The sequence below is a fragment of the Carettochelys insculpta genome, chromosome 7, assembly GCF_033958435.1.
Source record: "Carettochelys insculpta isolate YL-2023 chromosome 7, ASM3395843v1, whole genome shotgun sequence".
Lineage (NCBI taxonomy): Eukaryota > Metazoa > Chordata > Testudines > Carettochelyidae > Carettochelys > Carettochelys insculpta.
Window position 1 is genome coordinate 38,565,240 of NC_134143.1, and position 16,022 is coordinate 38,581,261.

The 16,022-nt window shown below is 43.1% G+C and overlaps 1 protein-coding gene across 12 annotated transcripts in view; it reads right to left on the reverse strand.

The window, feature by feature from the left end:
• Positions 1-16,022, reverse strand: part of SGMS1 (sphingomyelin synthase 1) — a 189,548-nt gene that overhangs the window by 22,588 nt on the left and 150,938 nt on the right. For 10 of the 12 annotated variants that reach the window (XM_075000336.1, XM_075000332.1, XM_075000329.1 and 7 more), the window contains one exon: positions 12,740-13,581. In XM_075000336.1, the coding sequence (XP_074856437.1) occupies positions 12,740-13,380 (641 nt within the window). In that variant the 5' untranslated portion in view covers positions 13,381-13,581. Of the gene's footprint in view, positions 1-12,739; positions 13,582-15,557; positions 15,682-16,022 lie in introns of those variants that run through there. The other 2 variants (XM_075000339.1, XM_075000338.1) reach the window with 2 other exon arrangements.

Sequence of the window (16,022 nt, forward strand, 5' to 3'; positions counted from 1 at the left end):
TCAAGCTTGCTTGTTGGAATGTACGGACCATGTTGACCGGTTTGATTGAAGATCTTCAGGACATCACCGACACCTGAAAGACTGCTGTCATCAATGAGGAACTGAAGAGGCTCCAAGTTGACATCGCCACTTTGCAGGAAACGTGACTCACAGCTTCGGGATCCCTGAAGGAAAAGGACTACACCTTTTTCTGGCAGGGCAAAGCCCAAAAGGAACCCAGAGAGCACGGTGTCGGCTTTGCCATCAGAAACACCCTTCTGCAAATGGTGGAACGAGTCACGGGCGGATCAGAAAGACTCCTTCAGGTCAAACTTCAAATCTGCGCCGGTCCCGTCCACCTGGTCAGCACTTATGCTCCAACCCTGAATGCCACACCAGAAGCAAAGGACAAGTTCTATGACAAACTCAGTGCTGCCATAGTGCAAATACCTGCTTGTGAACAACGGTACCTTTTGGGTGACTTCAATGCAAGAGTTGGAGCCGATCGTGACCCATGGCCCTCTTGCCTAGGTCACTTCGGTGTGGGAAAAATGAATGACAATGGACAGCATCTACTCGAACTTTGCACGTACCACAATCTGTGCATCACAAACACATTTTTCCAAACCAAGCCACAGCACAGAGTGTCATGGAGACACCCATGCTCGAAACACTGACACCAATTAGACTTGGTCATCACCAGATGCGACCTCAAAAATGTCCTCTTGACACGCAGCTACCATAGTGCCAACTGCAAAACAGATCATTCACTAGTCTGCTCCAAGCTCAAGCTGAGACTCAAGAAGTTGCACCATTCTAAACCAACTGGAAGGCCCCGCATTGATGTCAGAAAGACAAACTCAGAAAAAGCCAAAATGTTCACAGAGACCCTTGAGGAGAATCTGCGCAGCAGCTCTAGGGGTGCTGATGCGACATCCAGATGGCAGGATCTGAGGGACACAATCTACTATACAGCCTTGTCAGTGTTCGGAAAAACAGCTGGAAACACGAACGACTGGTTCGAAGTTAACTGATGAGATGATTTCAGTCATTGAAAAGAAGCACGCTGCACTTCTGGAGTATAAATGCTCACTGAGAGAGAGTACCCAGCAAGCACTCAGAATAGCCAGGAAAATAGTACAGCAGACAGCCAGGCACTTTGCCAACAACTACTGGCTTAAGCTATGCAGCAGCATCCAGACCTGTGCTGACTCTGGTAATCTCAGGGGAATGTATAAGGGCATAAAGAAGACAATGGGACCCATCCAGAACAAGATGGCACCTCTGAAATCCAACTCTGGTGAAGTCATCACTGACAAAGCCAAATAGATGGAGCGATGGGCCGAGCACTACTCTGAGCCGTACTCATGCGAGAACACTGTGGTTGATACAGCCCTCAACACCGTCGAGCTCCGGTCAGTCATGGATGAGCTGGACCAGGAACCAACTGTGGTTGAATTGAAGAAAGCTATTGACAGCACTGCAGTAGGAAAGGCCCCAGGCCAGGATGGTATACCATCAGAGGTAATCAAGTGTGCCTTGGACACACTCCTGGAACCCCTACATGAGCTGCTGTGCCTGTGCTGGAGAGAGGGTGAGGTTCCATAGGACATGCGGGACGCCAACATTGTAACCTTGTACAAGAACAAAGGAGACAGAAGTGACTGCAACCATTACTGTGGAATCTCCCTCCTAAGTATCACTGGTAAATTGTTCGCTCGTGTCATCCTCAGCAGACTCCAGAAGCTCGCTGAGAGGGTGTATCCTGAATCCCAGTGCAGATTCTGCGCCGAGAGATCTACCATTGACATGACCTTCTCACTGAGGCAGCTGCAGGAGAAATACAGGGAGCAGAGGAAGTCACTCTATGTCGCCTTCGTCAACCTGACCAAGGCTTTTGACTTGGTCAGTAGGGATGGACTGTTTAAATTGCTCCACAAAGATAGGCTGTCCACCACGGCTACTCAAGATGATCCAGTATTTCCACGAAGACACGAGAGGAACCATCCAATATGATGGCACATTATCGGATGCCTTCAGCATCAGGAGTGGCGTCAAACAAGGATGCGCCCTTGCTCCGACATTGTTTGGGATCTTCTTCACACTCCTCCTGAAGCATGCCTTTGGATCCTCAACAGAGGAAGGAGCAGAACTGGGTGCATTTCCTGCTGAGGCAGATCACAAATGGGTCCACCTGGGGATGAACCCATTTGCAGAAGACAGTTAGGGCAACATGTGCCTGGTGGGTCACTCATGGGACTGGAAAGACCGACTGAGGCAGTCTGCAAGATGGTTCTGCGTGCCCAGTCGAGATGATGCCTGAAGCTGGATGCCATGGTGAAAGCACAGGTCTGATAGACAAATGACTTTCTGACACAGTGGGGTGGAGCAAGCACGAGCCTGTCAGCTGATAAAAAATTTTGCTGTGGTATCGTCAGTGAGGACCAAAACACGTTTGTCCATCAACAGGGGCTAGAATACCAAGCAAGCAAGGTGAACCACCCTGAGTTCCCAGACACTGACATGCAGTGAGAGCTGTGGCACAACCACAGACCCTGCATGTGGAGGTCATTCAGGCATACTCCCCAACCAAGTTCAAGGCATCCATTACCAGAGTGACCCCGGTTGCGACCTGTTGAAGAGAACCCCTATGCACCACATACTGCTGTAGCCAACCATTGAGGGATTGCAGGGCTGCTGATGATGTGACCAACCAATTGAGTACATCTTAGGAGGGTCTCAACATCAATGCTAGCCATGCCTGGAATGAGTGAAAGCAGGGGAAGGTATCGTACAGCACATATGTGCAGGAGGATGTTACTTAAAAGCCTCATGCAGTTCCATGCAGCCATGGTCGGGCAGTGCCACAGCTCGGCGATGAAGCCTACCATGGAGTGAAACCAAGCCTTAGGCAAAGAGGCTGCCACCTGAGTAGAATCAATTAGGGTCCCAATTAACTTGACTCTGCCTCAGCATGAGGGTGGATTTGGGTATAGTAAGAATCAGCACCAGTTTGGTGAATGTGGCTTTCGCCAGCTCTGTACGAGCCAGCTGTCCAGGTAGGGGAACACCGGAACCTAGTTTCCTGCACAGTTCCACCACTGCCATGCACTTGGAACTGTGGCAAGGATGAAGGGAAGCGCCATGAATTGATAGTAGTTACCCACCACCACAAACTGGAGAAAACGGCGGTGAGAGAAAATGATGGACATTGGAAAATATACATCTTTAAGTTTGAGGATGGAGTACCAGCCCACCGCTCCAAGGAGGGTATAACAGAGGCCAGGGAGACCATGTGGATCCATAGATTCCTTATAAATGCATTGAAATTCCTGAGATCTAAGATAGGGCACAGACCTTCTTTAGCCTTGGGAATAGGAAAACACTGGGAGTAAGATCTCTTGTCCTGAAATTCCTGAGGAACGCTGTCCTCTGTCATCCCCACAGCACGCTGCAAGTGAACCTCCTGAATGAAGAGGTGCTTGTGAGAGGTAAGGGTCCCTGAAGAGAAACAGGGCTAGGAGAAAGGGAAGGCAGAGAACTGGATAGAATATCTCTCTTTTACCATGCCCAAGACCCAGCAATCCAAGGTAATTTGAGACCATGAATGTTAATAAAGAAAAGGATCTGGTGTATAAGCTGGTGCATCATCCCCAGACACATCTTTAAAACTGAAAACCTAACAAAGCCTCTAAGCCTATGCTAACAACTGTGTAGCAAAAGTCAGAAGCCCGAATGACCATCGCTGGTGGTCAGAAGGAACTGAGTGGGGGTCAGTCAGCAGGGGTATACATGCAGTGTTGAAAGGTGCCACCATATCAGATGCCCCAGCTGACCTGACAAGTATAGACTAAGGGAAAAGTCTTCTGATGGCCATGCACACAGTCTGCATGCACATATTGCAGCACACAGTGTACTTGAAGAAGAATAACTGATTCATGGGGGAAGCATTACTGTCTATTGTTTAGAGAAGTCGGCAGGAAACTTGGACCCTAACACATTTTCTGGCATCAACTCACTAAATAGCTTTCAGCAAGGCTCTTGATTCAGCAAAGCATTTACAAACATGCTTAGGTTGCTTTTCTGAACTGCACCCTGAACATCAGTGCCTTATCTTGCCTGTACAAAAACAGAGATAATATTAAAGCAACAGATCAATATGTCATCTGATATATTAACACACAATCTATGTCAATGTATCAGAGGCTTCCCAGTTATCTTCATTATCCAGGGGAATAATTATGTCTATGAATGCTTTTTTTTTTGTCTCCGTGGTTACTTTGTCATCTCAAAAGGTCAGGAATTATTCTCAGGCAAACTGTCAGAAGTAACTTCTTTTAATTATTAACAGCTATAAAGGTAACAGACAATAAGAACATAAGAACATAAGAATGGCCATACTGGGTCAGACCAAAGGTCCATCGAGCCCAGCATCCCATCTGCCGACGGTGGCCAGTGCCAGGTGCCCCAGAGAAGGAGAACAGAAGACAATGATCAAGTGATTTATCTCCTGCCATCTATCTCCTGCCCTTGTTCTGAAGGCTAGGGCACCATACTTTATCCCTGGCTAATAGCCATTTATGGACCTAACCTGCAAAAATTTATCAAGCTCTTTTTTAAACCCTAATAGAGTCCTGGCCTTCACAGCCTCCTCGGGCAAGGAGTTCCACAGGTTGACTGTGCGCTGTGTGAAGAAAAATTTCCTTTTATTAGTTTTGAACCTACTACCCATCAATTTCATTTGGTGTCCCCTAGTTCTTGTATTATGGGAAAAGGTAAATAATTTTTCTATATTTGTTGTTGCCACAGAACAGAACTCTGTAACATGCCCCAAATTCCACACAGAATGATGCAAGTATACCAGAGTCTGAAATGGCATAATGTTTTAAAAGTCTGCTTGGAAAACAACATGACCAAAACAAAACAAAAAACAAAGACCCCAAATAAAAAGTGTTTCTGTTTGTTTTTTTAAGTTTAAAAACATAAGCAACACCACTTCTTTTAAACTCATTTTTTTTCTCCTCTGATCTTCAAAGAAAAAGAGTCCATCCATCCAATATAATGCTTTTCAAATCAGGGACAAAGATGTGTTTCATCTTCATTTTCATCCTAGATGTACCTGTGAACAACTATCAAATAATAGCATCTACTTACACCTCATCACCCATTTTCAGTTTTCATGTCCATGTTCCATACTTATTCAGAGGGAATACCGGATAGATTTAAACTACAAACAGCGTGGCAACAGATCAAATATAGTTACTTGATAGATCAGCATCTGAGGCGATGACTGGAAAGAGCAAGACATAGTTTGACTTGTGAGTCACCACAAATATACACGGAAACAAATCAAAATTTAGGGAGGCAGCACAAGAGAAATGCAGCCTTTCATCTTCTGGGAGTGAAGAAACTTTTGACCTGTAAGTCACAGGTGACAATCAGAACATTGTTCTTGGACACCAGAGGTGATGTGGAAGCTTAGAAGGTCTCAGGTGTAAAGTTCTCTCTGCTTCTTTGGCTAGCTAGCTGACAGGGACTTTGGGACAACTGATAATCATGAAGATTTATGCCCACATTTTGTACCAGAGCTCATTCTCCCCGGCCTTTCAAAAAACAAACCCCAATGAGACTAGCACAATCACTCTGAGACATAAAAATAAAACAATGACTCTATGGAGCCACTCTAAGGCAGAACTGACACCTACTCATGACAGTGTCTTTTGTAAATACATAAAAACCTACACAAGTCTACAGAACACCTCTCTCTCAGAGAGTAATTCCTGAGCATATTTTATTCTGTTCAATGTACAGGGTACATCTACATGAGGAACTAACTTCAAAGTTAATTTTGAACTTAGGCACTACTTCAAAATAGCCAGCAGAGAGTCTACACACATTTTCCCTTACTTCAAAGTTAACTTCGAAGTAGGTAGCCCAACTCTGAAGTCCTTACTTCATTCCCAGGAATGGAGTAGCATCCTACTTCGAAGTTGAACTTCACAGTAGGGTGTGTGTAGACTTTGAAGTAGGCAACTTCGAAGTTATTTTTGTAGTGTGGACAGAGTGTACATAAATGTAGTCTGCATGTATGAAGAAGCAGGTACTCGTGCACAGATTGCATAAGCTTCTTGGAAATTCAGCACCATATGAAGGAATTAACAACATTTTGGAAAATGTTTCAAAAAACAATTGATCCTCCTGCAAAGAAGTTAATTATGTTCTGCTAATTAACAGCTCTAATTAATTTTCTTGAAGAAGATAGCAAAAGAGCCCTTTGGATGACAGTGCTCCTTAAAACTGTGCGTTGCTTCAAAAAGTGAGAAAAAATTGTGTTAAGACCTCCCAAACAACTCACTATTCACACAAATGACATCACTGACAGCAGAAATCATGATACCAAAACAGAGGAATGCATGGAGAAAGTCCTTCCCATCCTAGTGGCCGAGTAAAATGTTATTGCACTTAATTTTCCAAGCACCCATATTTTGTTCTGTGCCACATATATAATAATGCTTCAGAACATCTTGAGGTTGTTTTCATGATCACCCAATTCCCTAGGGTTGGAAAGATCTTTACATACACCTTCAGAAAAAATGGAAAAAAGTGTTTTTATAGAAAAAGGTCTTCCTACTCCAAGGGTATTCAATCAGAAATTTGATTTTAAATTATATAAAAATTCAAATTTGACAGTGTTTCTTTAAATTGGAATTTCTCAGCTTAATACATGTAAACTTTCTTGCAACTGCACTCCTAAAAGGAACACAGGAAAGTCCCATCAAGTCTGTTTTCCTGTCTCTGTCAGTGCCCTGACGTTTCAGAGGAAGCTTCAAGAAACTCTGCAATGGATAACTATGGAATAATCTGCCCACACATAGCTTCTTCACCATATCAGTGGTTGTCTTACGCTCTGGAGCCTGAAGTTCATTGAATTTTTTTTTTTAACCTTTTGAGGGTAACTGCAGATGTTCGGATTTTATATACAAACGTGTAATGCTTTTTCTGAATTTATCTTGGAGCAATAAATTCCACATGCAAATATTCACTATGTATTAAAATTAGGGCTGCCAACTGATTAAAAAAACAATTGTGATTAATCTCTTGATTAAAAGTATTAATCATCATTAATCAGCAGTTAATCAATAACAGGAATACTGTCTATTTAGATATTTCTGGAATAATTTAATAAATTCTTCTATTTAATCAATAGATTAGTGTGCAATTCAAAAGAGACCTTTATGTCGGTCCCGGATGTGGGCAGCACAGAGCTGGAGAACAGAATCTGCCAGGAGGTAGTGCAGAGTTTGGGAGGGTTAAGCCCCTGCTGCAGTTGGCACAGGGCTAAGGGGTGGGCAGTGCAGAGTTCAGGAAGCGGATTCAGCCCAGAATCAGATGTGGTGGGAGGGTTAGAAGCAAAGAGAGGGTGACCTGGGTGAGCCAGGCAAGCCCCACAGAGGCTGTTTTATTTAAAAAAATACATATGGTCACCTGAAGCGAAGAAAGATAGGTGTTAGGATCTCTCCTTGTTTCTTCTCCACTGCAGCTGGCACATTTTTCCATACGCCCTCTGGTGGCGGTTTGCATTACTGTGCCTCTTCAGAGAGCGTCTCTGAAGCAGCTCATCACGCTGGTCTCCCAAATCTGTGATTAATGTGTTAATTTTTTTTGATTCTGCCCTGTGTTAACTGCAGGCTTTAATTTGCATTTATTGACAGCCCTAATTAAAATATTTCACACTTGTTTTGAATGTATTGCCTTTCAATTTCATTGGCTGTCTCCTTATTCATATATTATGAGAATAATCTACATCTCCATTCATTATTAAATATTCACATCAAGTGTCTGCTTGCTCATCTCCTCTTACCTGAACAGACTTAATTTTCAGCTTGTTTCACATGCAACCTTCTTGGTGTAATAAAAACCTGCAGTGCTGAGTCTCAGTGCCTGAATCATTTGACACTGGTTTGTGGGGCGCAGGCTTTGGGATTTTTATTGCAGAGTAGACATTCAGTTACATGATAGAGCCTGGGCTCTGAGACCCCAAATAGCTATATTGCTATTTTATAGTCTTGTAACAGAGCTCTATGATATCAAGTCAGCTGACGTAGACCAGCATGGTCAGTGTTCACACCCTATGGCTCTGGTGCTACATGTGGCTCTTTAAGGACTTCTTTGTGGCACTCGATGCTATAATTGCAAAGAAAAAAAACTACCCTCCTAATTATTTTTGATAGACAGTGAACAACTAAAAGCCCAACAACGAACAATTCATCTCTAAATAGTAAACAATGTGATCTCAAAATGTTGGGCATATCCCACAGTGCACTGCGCATATTAAAGGAGGAGTTGATAATGTATCTATGTTTTGATCATGTTGCTATTAAAGTCTTGATTTGGAAAGGAAGCTTGCAGCGTTCCTGCTGTGAAGTGCATCACACTTTTTAAGAAACGAAACTGAAATTAAACAAGAAGTAAAATTGGCATAATTAAAGTGGTGTTGCAATGGCTTCTTAAAGAGGAAAATCAAAGATGAAAACAGAGAATTTCAAACTAAATGGACCCAATCCTTCACATTTATATTGAGTTCAGCTAGGCTCCCTTTATGTTTCATTTGCAATGAGAAATTCACCAACAACAAAAAATGCAACAAACCACACCACTACTTTTGCTGAACAGTACCCAGCTGGAGACGCCAGAAACAAAACAAAAAAAGAACCAAAAAAAAAAAAAAAAAAAAGCCATGGAGGCACTGCTGCACAAAGCTGAGCAAAGTAAGAGAATGTTGACTAAATGGGTAAAATCACCCAGTCACATAACTGTGGCTAGTTTTGTGGCAACTCAAGAGATCGTCAAATGGGGTGAGTTATTCACAGATGGTGAATATGTAACAGTGCTTTATCCAAGTATCAGCATAGCAATATAGTGATTTGAAAAACAAAAATTAAATTGTTCAGAAAATTAGAGCTCTGCCATTGTCCACACAAATGGTGAGGGACAGAAGTCTTAAAATGGTTACAGATATCACCAGCCAGCAGATTAAGGACACTAATACAGCTCCGGGTTTCTCTCTCGCTTGTAATGAGTCAAGTGATGTTGATGACATATAAGCTGCCCTTCTCTCCAGGTATGTGAATTCTGGAAGACCCCAAGAGGAGCTGAGTAAGCTGCCAAACAAGGCCAAACAGGGGGAAAAGATATTTTTTCAGCTGTCATCAACTGCCTAAAAATGAAAGAAAAATACCAGGCACATCATCTGAGTCATGACTGATGGGACCGCAAATATTAAAGGAGTGCATCAGGAGTTTGTTTCTCCATTGCAGAAAATGCTGGATCATGATGTGATGTGATATTTCACTGCATAATTCATCAAGAAGTACTCTGTACACAAATATTTCCAACAAGATCACAGAAGTGACAACCCTGGAAATGCAGGTCATCAACAAAATAATGACAAAAGGCTTGAATCACTGGCAGTTCTGTGCACTTCTTGAAGAGGTCTACTGTCAATATTCTAACCTTCTACAATACAACAAGGTACGGTGGCTTTCTAGGGGAAATGTACTTGTGTGTTTTGCAGCCAGTCTGGAAGATATGAAGGTGCTCATGCAGGAAAAGGGCTGTGAATATTCTGATAGATCTTATGTGGCTACAGAAATTTCACTTCACATCACCTCACATTTAAATGGCCTTAACAGAAAGCTAGAGGGAAAGGGAAACAGAGCTCTCTTGCTTTAAGAGGTGCTATCATGAGCAAAAACTAACCTTGTTTGCAGGAGACATTGAGGCAGGGTCACTGGTTCACTTCCCATCGATGAAGCAATTCAAAGAGGCAATGAAGTGCGAGCTTAACATTGCGAACCCAAAAAATGCAATACTGAAAATGCAAGAAGCCTTTGCAGAGAGATTTCAGGAACTTAGAAAGGAAAAGGCAACTTTGTCATTTGTGTTGAAACTCCTTGAAGCACATACCTCTACACTCAACTTTTCAACATTTGCAGGAGTGGACTGGGAGGAACTGGTATTAGCAATTGAAGGACAGGGACATATGGACTTCTACATTCAGGTGACTGAACGTAAAGATCTGCAATTAGAGTTTTTTTCACCAAATTCGGAAAAAAGGCTCTTCTTGGTATTTTGGTTGCTGACCTCTGAACATGGCTATGCCACGGGTCCTTCATTGCAGCGCAGACACACTCAATGTCTCAATCATTTCCTTAATAATCACTGCTTATTTCTGAACGTTAACATTTCTTCTCTCTTTTCAGTGATGCAGTGACCTGAACTTCAAACTTTATTCTAGTTCATGTATCTAAAATGATGCATACATTCTTTTTGTGTGATTGTATATGTACATACTGCATGCCTATAGAACAAGCAGTGCCTGATCCCATCGCCAGCTTCTCTGCCTCTTAGAGATGTATGAGATAATTCATGCCTCCCAGAGCCACTGTTATAAGCTATCTGAACACAAGCAGATATTACTGCTTTGGTTACATTTGAATCATACTTTCCATCTTTTCAATGGATTTTAAATGAAATTTGAGATTCCAAACTCACAAAACTGTTCCAGGAGCTAGGGGCCCTAGCCACAAACCAGTAATTCCAATATCCTGCCATAATAATGTCTTGTCCTATGCTCTCACTTCTCAGTCATTCTCCCCTGACATGCATAAGGAGACTGGGGAGAAGAAGAGAGAAGTGATGAGCAGCTGGATGGGGAAGACAGAGTTTCAATCATGAACCCATTTTCCTCGGGTACAAATTGCTCAGTTTGCCAGAAAGAAGAAACAAATGAGCAACAGAAAATTAAGCTAAGCACCAAAGGTCAGGAGAAAAGACGAAGGGGTAAAGGGAAAATGTGAACTGTGGAAGTGGGGGAAGGCAGAGAGTACTGGTGAACTAAGGGGAATAAGGAGATTAAGGATGGGGGCTCAGATACCATGGGAGGTGGATATAGTATGAAACTGTTCTAGCCAGTGCTTTTGGGTTAAAAAAAAAGAGGCCCCTCACCTCTCACTAGCCCTGCCACCGGGTTCCAATGGCTGGGTCTACTGAAGTGGTGGTGGAGGCTCCGACTCCCAGCCCCATCAGCTGTGGGGGCTCTGGCTCCCAGCCCCAAAGCAGCCTCCTAGCCTCCGCACTGCTGTGGGGCCAGTGGGGGCTGCAGTTCCCACCCCACACTGCTGTGGGTCCAGCAGAGGCTCCAGCTCCTAGCCCTGCTCTGCTGTGGGACTCAGGGGCTCTGGCTTCTGGCCCCAAGCTGCCGCAGGGCTAGTGGGGCCTCCAGGTCCCATCCTGCTCTGAAAAAAGGTGCTAGTATGCTGTACCGGGGGATATTATCATAAAAAATGCACTGGCTTTAGAAGAGAGTGGAGATAGATAAAAGAGAATTGCTTTACGATATGAAAAGAAGAAAGGAATGTGCAAGCAGCAAGATGGATAGAAAACTGAGGGGTGTGTGTGGGTGGAATGCAGCGGGTATAACTGACACAGTGATAGTGCAACTTACGGATTTTTGAAGGGGAAATTTTAGGAATCCACTTTAATTATTAAACAAATTATATCAAAGTGTCATTCAATTTTAACCCCTCAGGCTTTTCTGCCAAGCCCACAAAGATATTTCTGTAGGCAAGGGCATTTATCTAGCATTCCATTCCTTTCAACAATACACTTGAACATGCCACTTTGCCCACAGTCTGTGAGCACCCTCTGATGCCATTAGCATTTCAATTCTGTCCAATGCTGATTACCGAGACTGATTTTTGGACATTCAATAGTTCGTTTCTTGATCGCTAATATGCTTATTCTTGTTCTTTGAGAAGAAATATGACGAACTACGGAACTTACAATAATGGTGAAAGTCAATGCTTTGAATACTTCAATGACAAGAAATTAAATAAGAGATAAATCTGACATTAAGCAGTTACCCAACAGGTTCATCTACTGGTAGACTAAGTTAGCTGTTATTGGCCCCATCTGACGGAAGACAAAACCCAGACATCTTAAAACAGCTATCTGACAGAAATCTTGGAATTATTCATGTGACAGGATTATTGCTTTTGTGTGCTCGTTACCACATTGTTTACCTTCTTTGGCACTTTTTAAAGAGGGGTATAATCAGTTTAGAATGCATCTGCACTAATGAGTTAATTCCAGTTGTCCTAACTCCAGTGAGTGGGCATTCTGACAACCTGAACACCTGAAGTAGTCAGAGGGATTGAGAGAGCAACCCAGGAGTTGTACTATTCAACTGCATTAACTCAACCTGTGACCTAGGCTGAATTAAAAGCATCACCATATTCAGAAGTTAAGGGTTGTATGTGGCCAGGACTTGAGTTTGGGGCAATACTTGAGTTCACTCTGAACTGAAGATAATCTTACATATTTGTAAATATCTAACAACTGTATTTATGAATGGCTGTCTCTTGTATTTTATTAACAAAAATATGCACACTACAAAAATCTATACACACTATGGGATACTTATTTAGATTTTGAGGCTGTTTTAGACACTGACTTTATTTTTTTTAATTAAGTATGGATAGTAGACTGATGATGTGAGTTTTCAGCCATCCTGAAGAATGGAAATCACAAGATACTGGTCACATTTAAAACTGAATTGAAAACACTGACTTTAAAAAAGTCACACATGCCCAAAATGGAACACTTAAAAACATGAGGACTTCAGTTTTATGCTTTAAATACAAGCTTTTCCAAAAGTGATTAGTATAGCAAACATCATGTAAAAAAAAATTGTACTTACTTGTATTTTAAGAGTAGCCATTGAATTAACCAGAGTCCTACAAGGATCATGCCATTAATTTCACAAATAGAAAAGGCCCATTGCACACGGTTAAAATGGTCAAAAAATGCATCTGGTAGGGGAGGCTGCACCTCCTTGGCAGGCACTCGTTCATGGACGACTGAGATCGTCACTGTGGTAAAGATGAAACAGAGAAGTGCATAAAGAAAAGCCAGGCACGTCTTCCCCCACTCCATAGGATACTGAGAACGCTCTGGCTCTGGCATGGGGATCCTTATCATCTCCTTCCTATATCCATTTGGCATGCCATTCAGTTTGATATTAGTGCTGAAATCTTTTTCACCTGTGGAGACTTCCGTACTGATGCTGAGGTGCCCATTGGCATGCCCATTTTTGTGAGCTTCAATGTGGTGCTCCATTTTTAAAGTTTCAAGCATGTACAACAACCTCTGTCCATTGTCAGAAGACACACGTGACAAAGGTGGCTTCTTAAAATCCTCCTTCGTTAGATTGATCAAATCCTGCCCAGTGAAACATTCCAGTGGTTCACAGTATTCTGGCACAGCATTCTCCATCAGCCAATTCGCCACCTCTTTGGGTGACCAAAATGCCACTTCTTTCATTTCGTCAAACAAATGCATGCAGTCTTAAGTTTACTTTAAACTAGGCAGCAGTCACTATTGTTCCAGTACAACAAAAAAACTCTCTTTGGCTTGTTCATCCTGCCAGATATGCAGCAAAAACCAGTTTGGCAAGTTGACAAGTTTCTAAACACTTGCACAAATACCAATATGTTGTGGCCAGTCCAGGAAACGGTTCACTTTTTTTGCATTCTCTTCTTCCTAGTGAGGGGAAAAAAAAGTGGGGGTGACAATCACATAGTTGCCAAACATCACACATTTATACTGTCAGTGTCAGCCCTTACTTCAGGAGCTCGATGTAGAAACTACTGAGCTCTGTTGTATTAGGGATTGTGCAATCGCAGAAGAGAATATCCCTGCCCTTAAAAGATTACAACAGTGATTAGTCATGAGCCTCTAACATGGGAGCCTCAACAGAAACTGACCTGATGCATAGCAACCAAATGTCTAGATAGGAACAGTTTTTAAAACACATTAAACAGCAAAAGATTCAAACTAACAGTTTACAGATACAAGGCACTATAGTTCCTCTCGGGGAAAATCCTCCCCTGCCCCAAGCTCCATGCTTCCTTGCCATGCCTGCCATTACTGAAGCTATGCCCAGTGGATAAATGAGTGAATCCACAGTTCCCTGTTAGCTGAGTACATGGACAGCTGCCCAGGAGAAATTTAGATGCCATTCAGCTGATTAGCAGAGTGCCCACAGCATGCATTTCTATTGGTGGTGCAAATATGTGCCTTGGTAAACGTAACAAAATTTATTTAATTTATTCTGCCCATGGATGAAAAAATTAGAAGGAACGCTGGGTGAGTCCATGGGCTGGGTGAGTCCATGTTTGTTCAGTTGATTTTTTTTTTGGAGCGGGATTGCTTGCCCTAGACATGAGGCACGTAGCAAGGAAGGACATGGGGTTATATGCCACTGCTAAGTCTGGGCTCCGCTGATTCTGTCTGAAGCAGAATATCACTTCCTGTCTCCCAGTCATGCTCCCTTTCTGTGTGCTGGGAATCTTTCTGTTCTCTGTGGAATGATGAGCATGCACAATGAGGCTGGGTAAGTAGAGGAGGTGGGAATGAAAGAAGGCGGGGCACAGGGGGGATGGGGGAGTGAGGGAATGGACACAGTACAGTGCGGGAGAAGAAAGAGATGGGGAAGAAGAGGGGAAAGGAGAATTGCAGGGAGAAGTCGGGGCCCAGCACGCAGAATCCCAGCAGCAGCAGCTGGAGCTTCACCATTAAGGAAGCCAGGGATCCCTCAGCCTGATAAATCCCATTCCCCCAGCTCCTGGGCTCCCTCCAATAAGCCCCTGGCCATTCCCAGGTCCACACACCCACATCCCCCCTGCTGAGCCCAAACCATGTTCACCTAGATCTTCTGCAGAGTCCCGTTGTCCCTGCACCTGACAACACCCCCTAATACAGTGCACATCCACATCTCCCACTGAGCTACCTGTCCCACACAGAAACCTTCCACTGCACTCCTGGACCCCACTACATATGTCCCTCTGCACTTTAATCCTGCTGGACTCAGTCTGCCCACCCACATTTGGTGCACCTGGCACAAAGGAACAGGGCTCTGGGGTGTTTCTGGGATGTGTGTCAGGGTTGGGTGCAGCCTCACTGCCAAATCCCTGGGCTAGCACAGGTAGCAGCTTCAGAATGATCTCCCACCTCAGTATGGCTTTCATTCCACACTGCCATGCTGGAACCACATTTATTGACAAATAACATTTGCAGTATTGTAATATATTGAGTGTGTAATTCATTTTTGGTGCAGAATTTTTAAAATTTTGGTACACAATTCCCTGCATTAGTAATACTTTGTGTTATTCTGCCCCACCCGCTGTCCACTAGAGTTAAATTTTCTGGAAATGTAAGTTTATTAAATCGAGTTCTGACGCTTCTGGAACTTGCACAGATTGCATCTTTGATCCCCTGGAAACAGGCTTAATCTCCCCCAGGCATTGCTCTCAGTTTCAAACACACTCTCAAACTGCCACACCCTATTCTTAAAAGAAACAGCTCCCACAAACAAGTGCAAATAATAAATGTGAGTGTAAAGCATATCAGCAAAAAAATTTGACAAACACTTTAAATGCAATGTTTAGCTAGATAAACCTACAACAAGAGCTCCTGTGTCCTAATACTACCTTTCACACATACTTATTTTTCCTTACCCACAGGAGTCATCAGCTGGTTTTGAATCCACAACTTCAGATCCACAGCACAGGTTTGTTCTACTTCAGCAATAAGAGTAATTTGTATAATGACGGCATTCTGAAATCCTCCGTATGGCCCAGTACATCCAATGACCCAATACAGCTACACAGGGGATTACACAAATACTTGTAAAATGGTATAGAAACACTCTGTATAAGAATTTTTGGTCCACTACCAAGTTCAAGGAGCAAAGTTTACAGATGGCATAAGCCAATAGTGCCAGCACCCATATTGGCATCATCTGCAGGGAGTGACTCTGGGATCTCTGGATGTAAATATCTAATCTACCACTTAACCTGGAAGGCAGCAGTAGAGTCATAAACCTCTGTCAAAGCTGCTGAAGTGTGACAAATGTTTATCTAAACATAAAATCTGCCATGGTCCTTCTGCAATACTGCACAGCCAAAGAGATGAGATTGGCT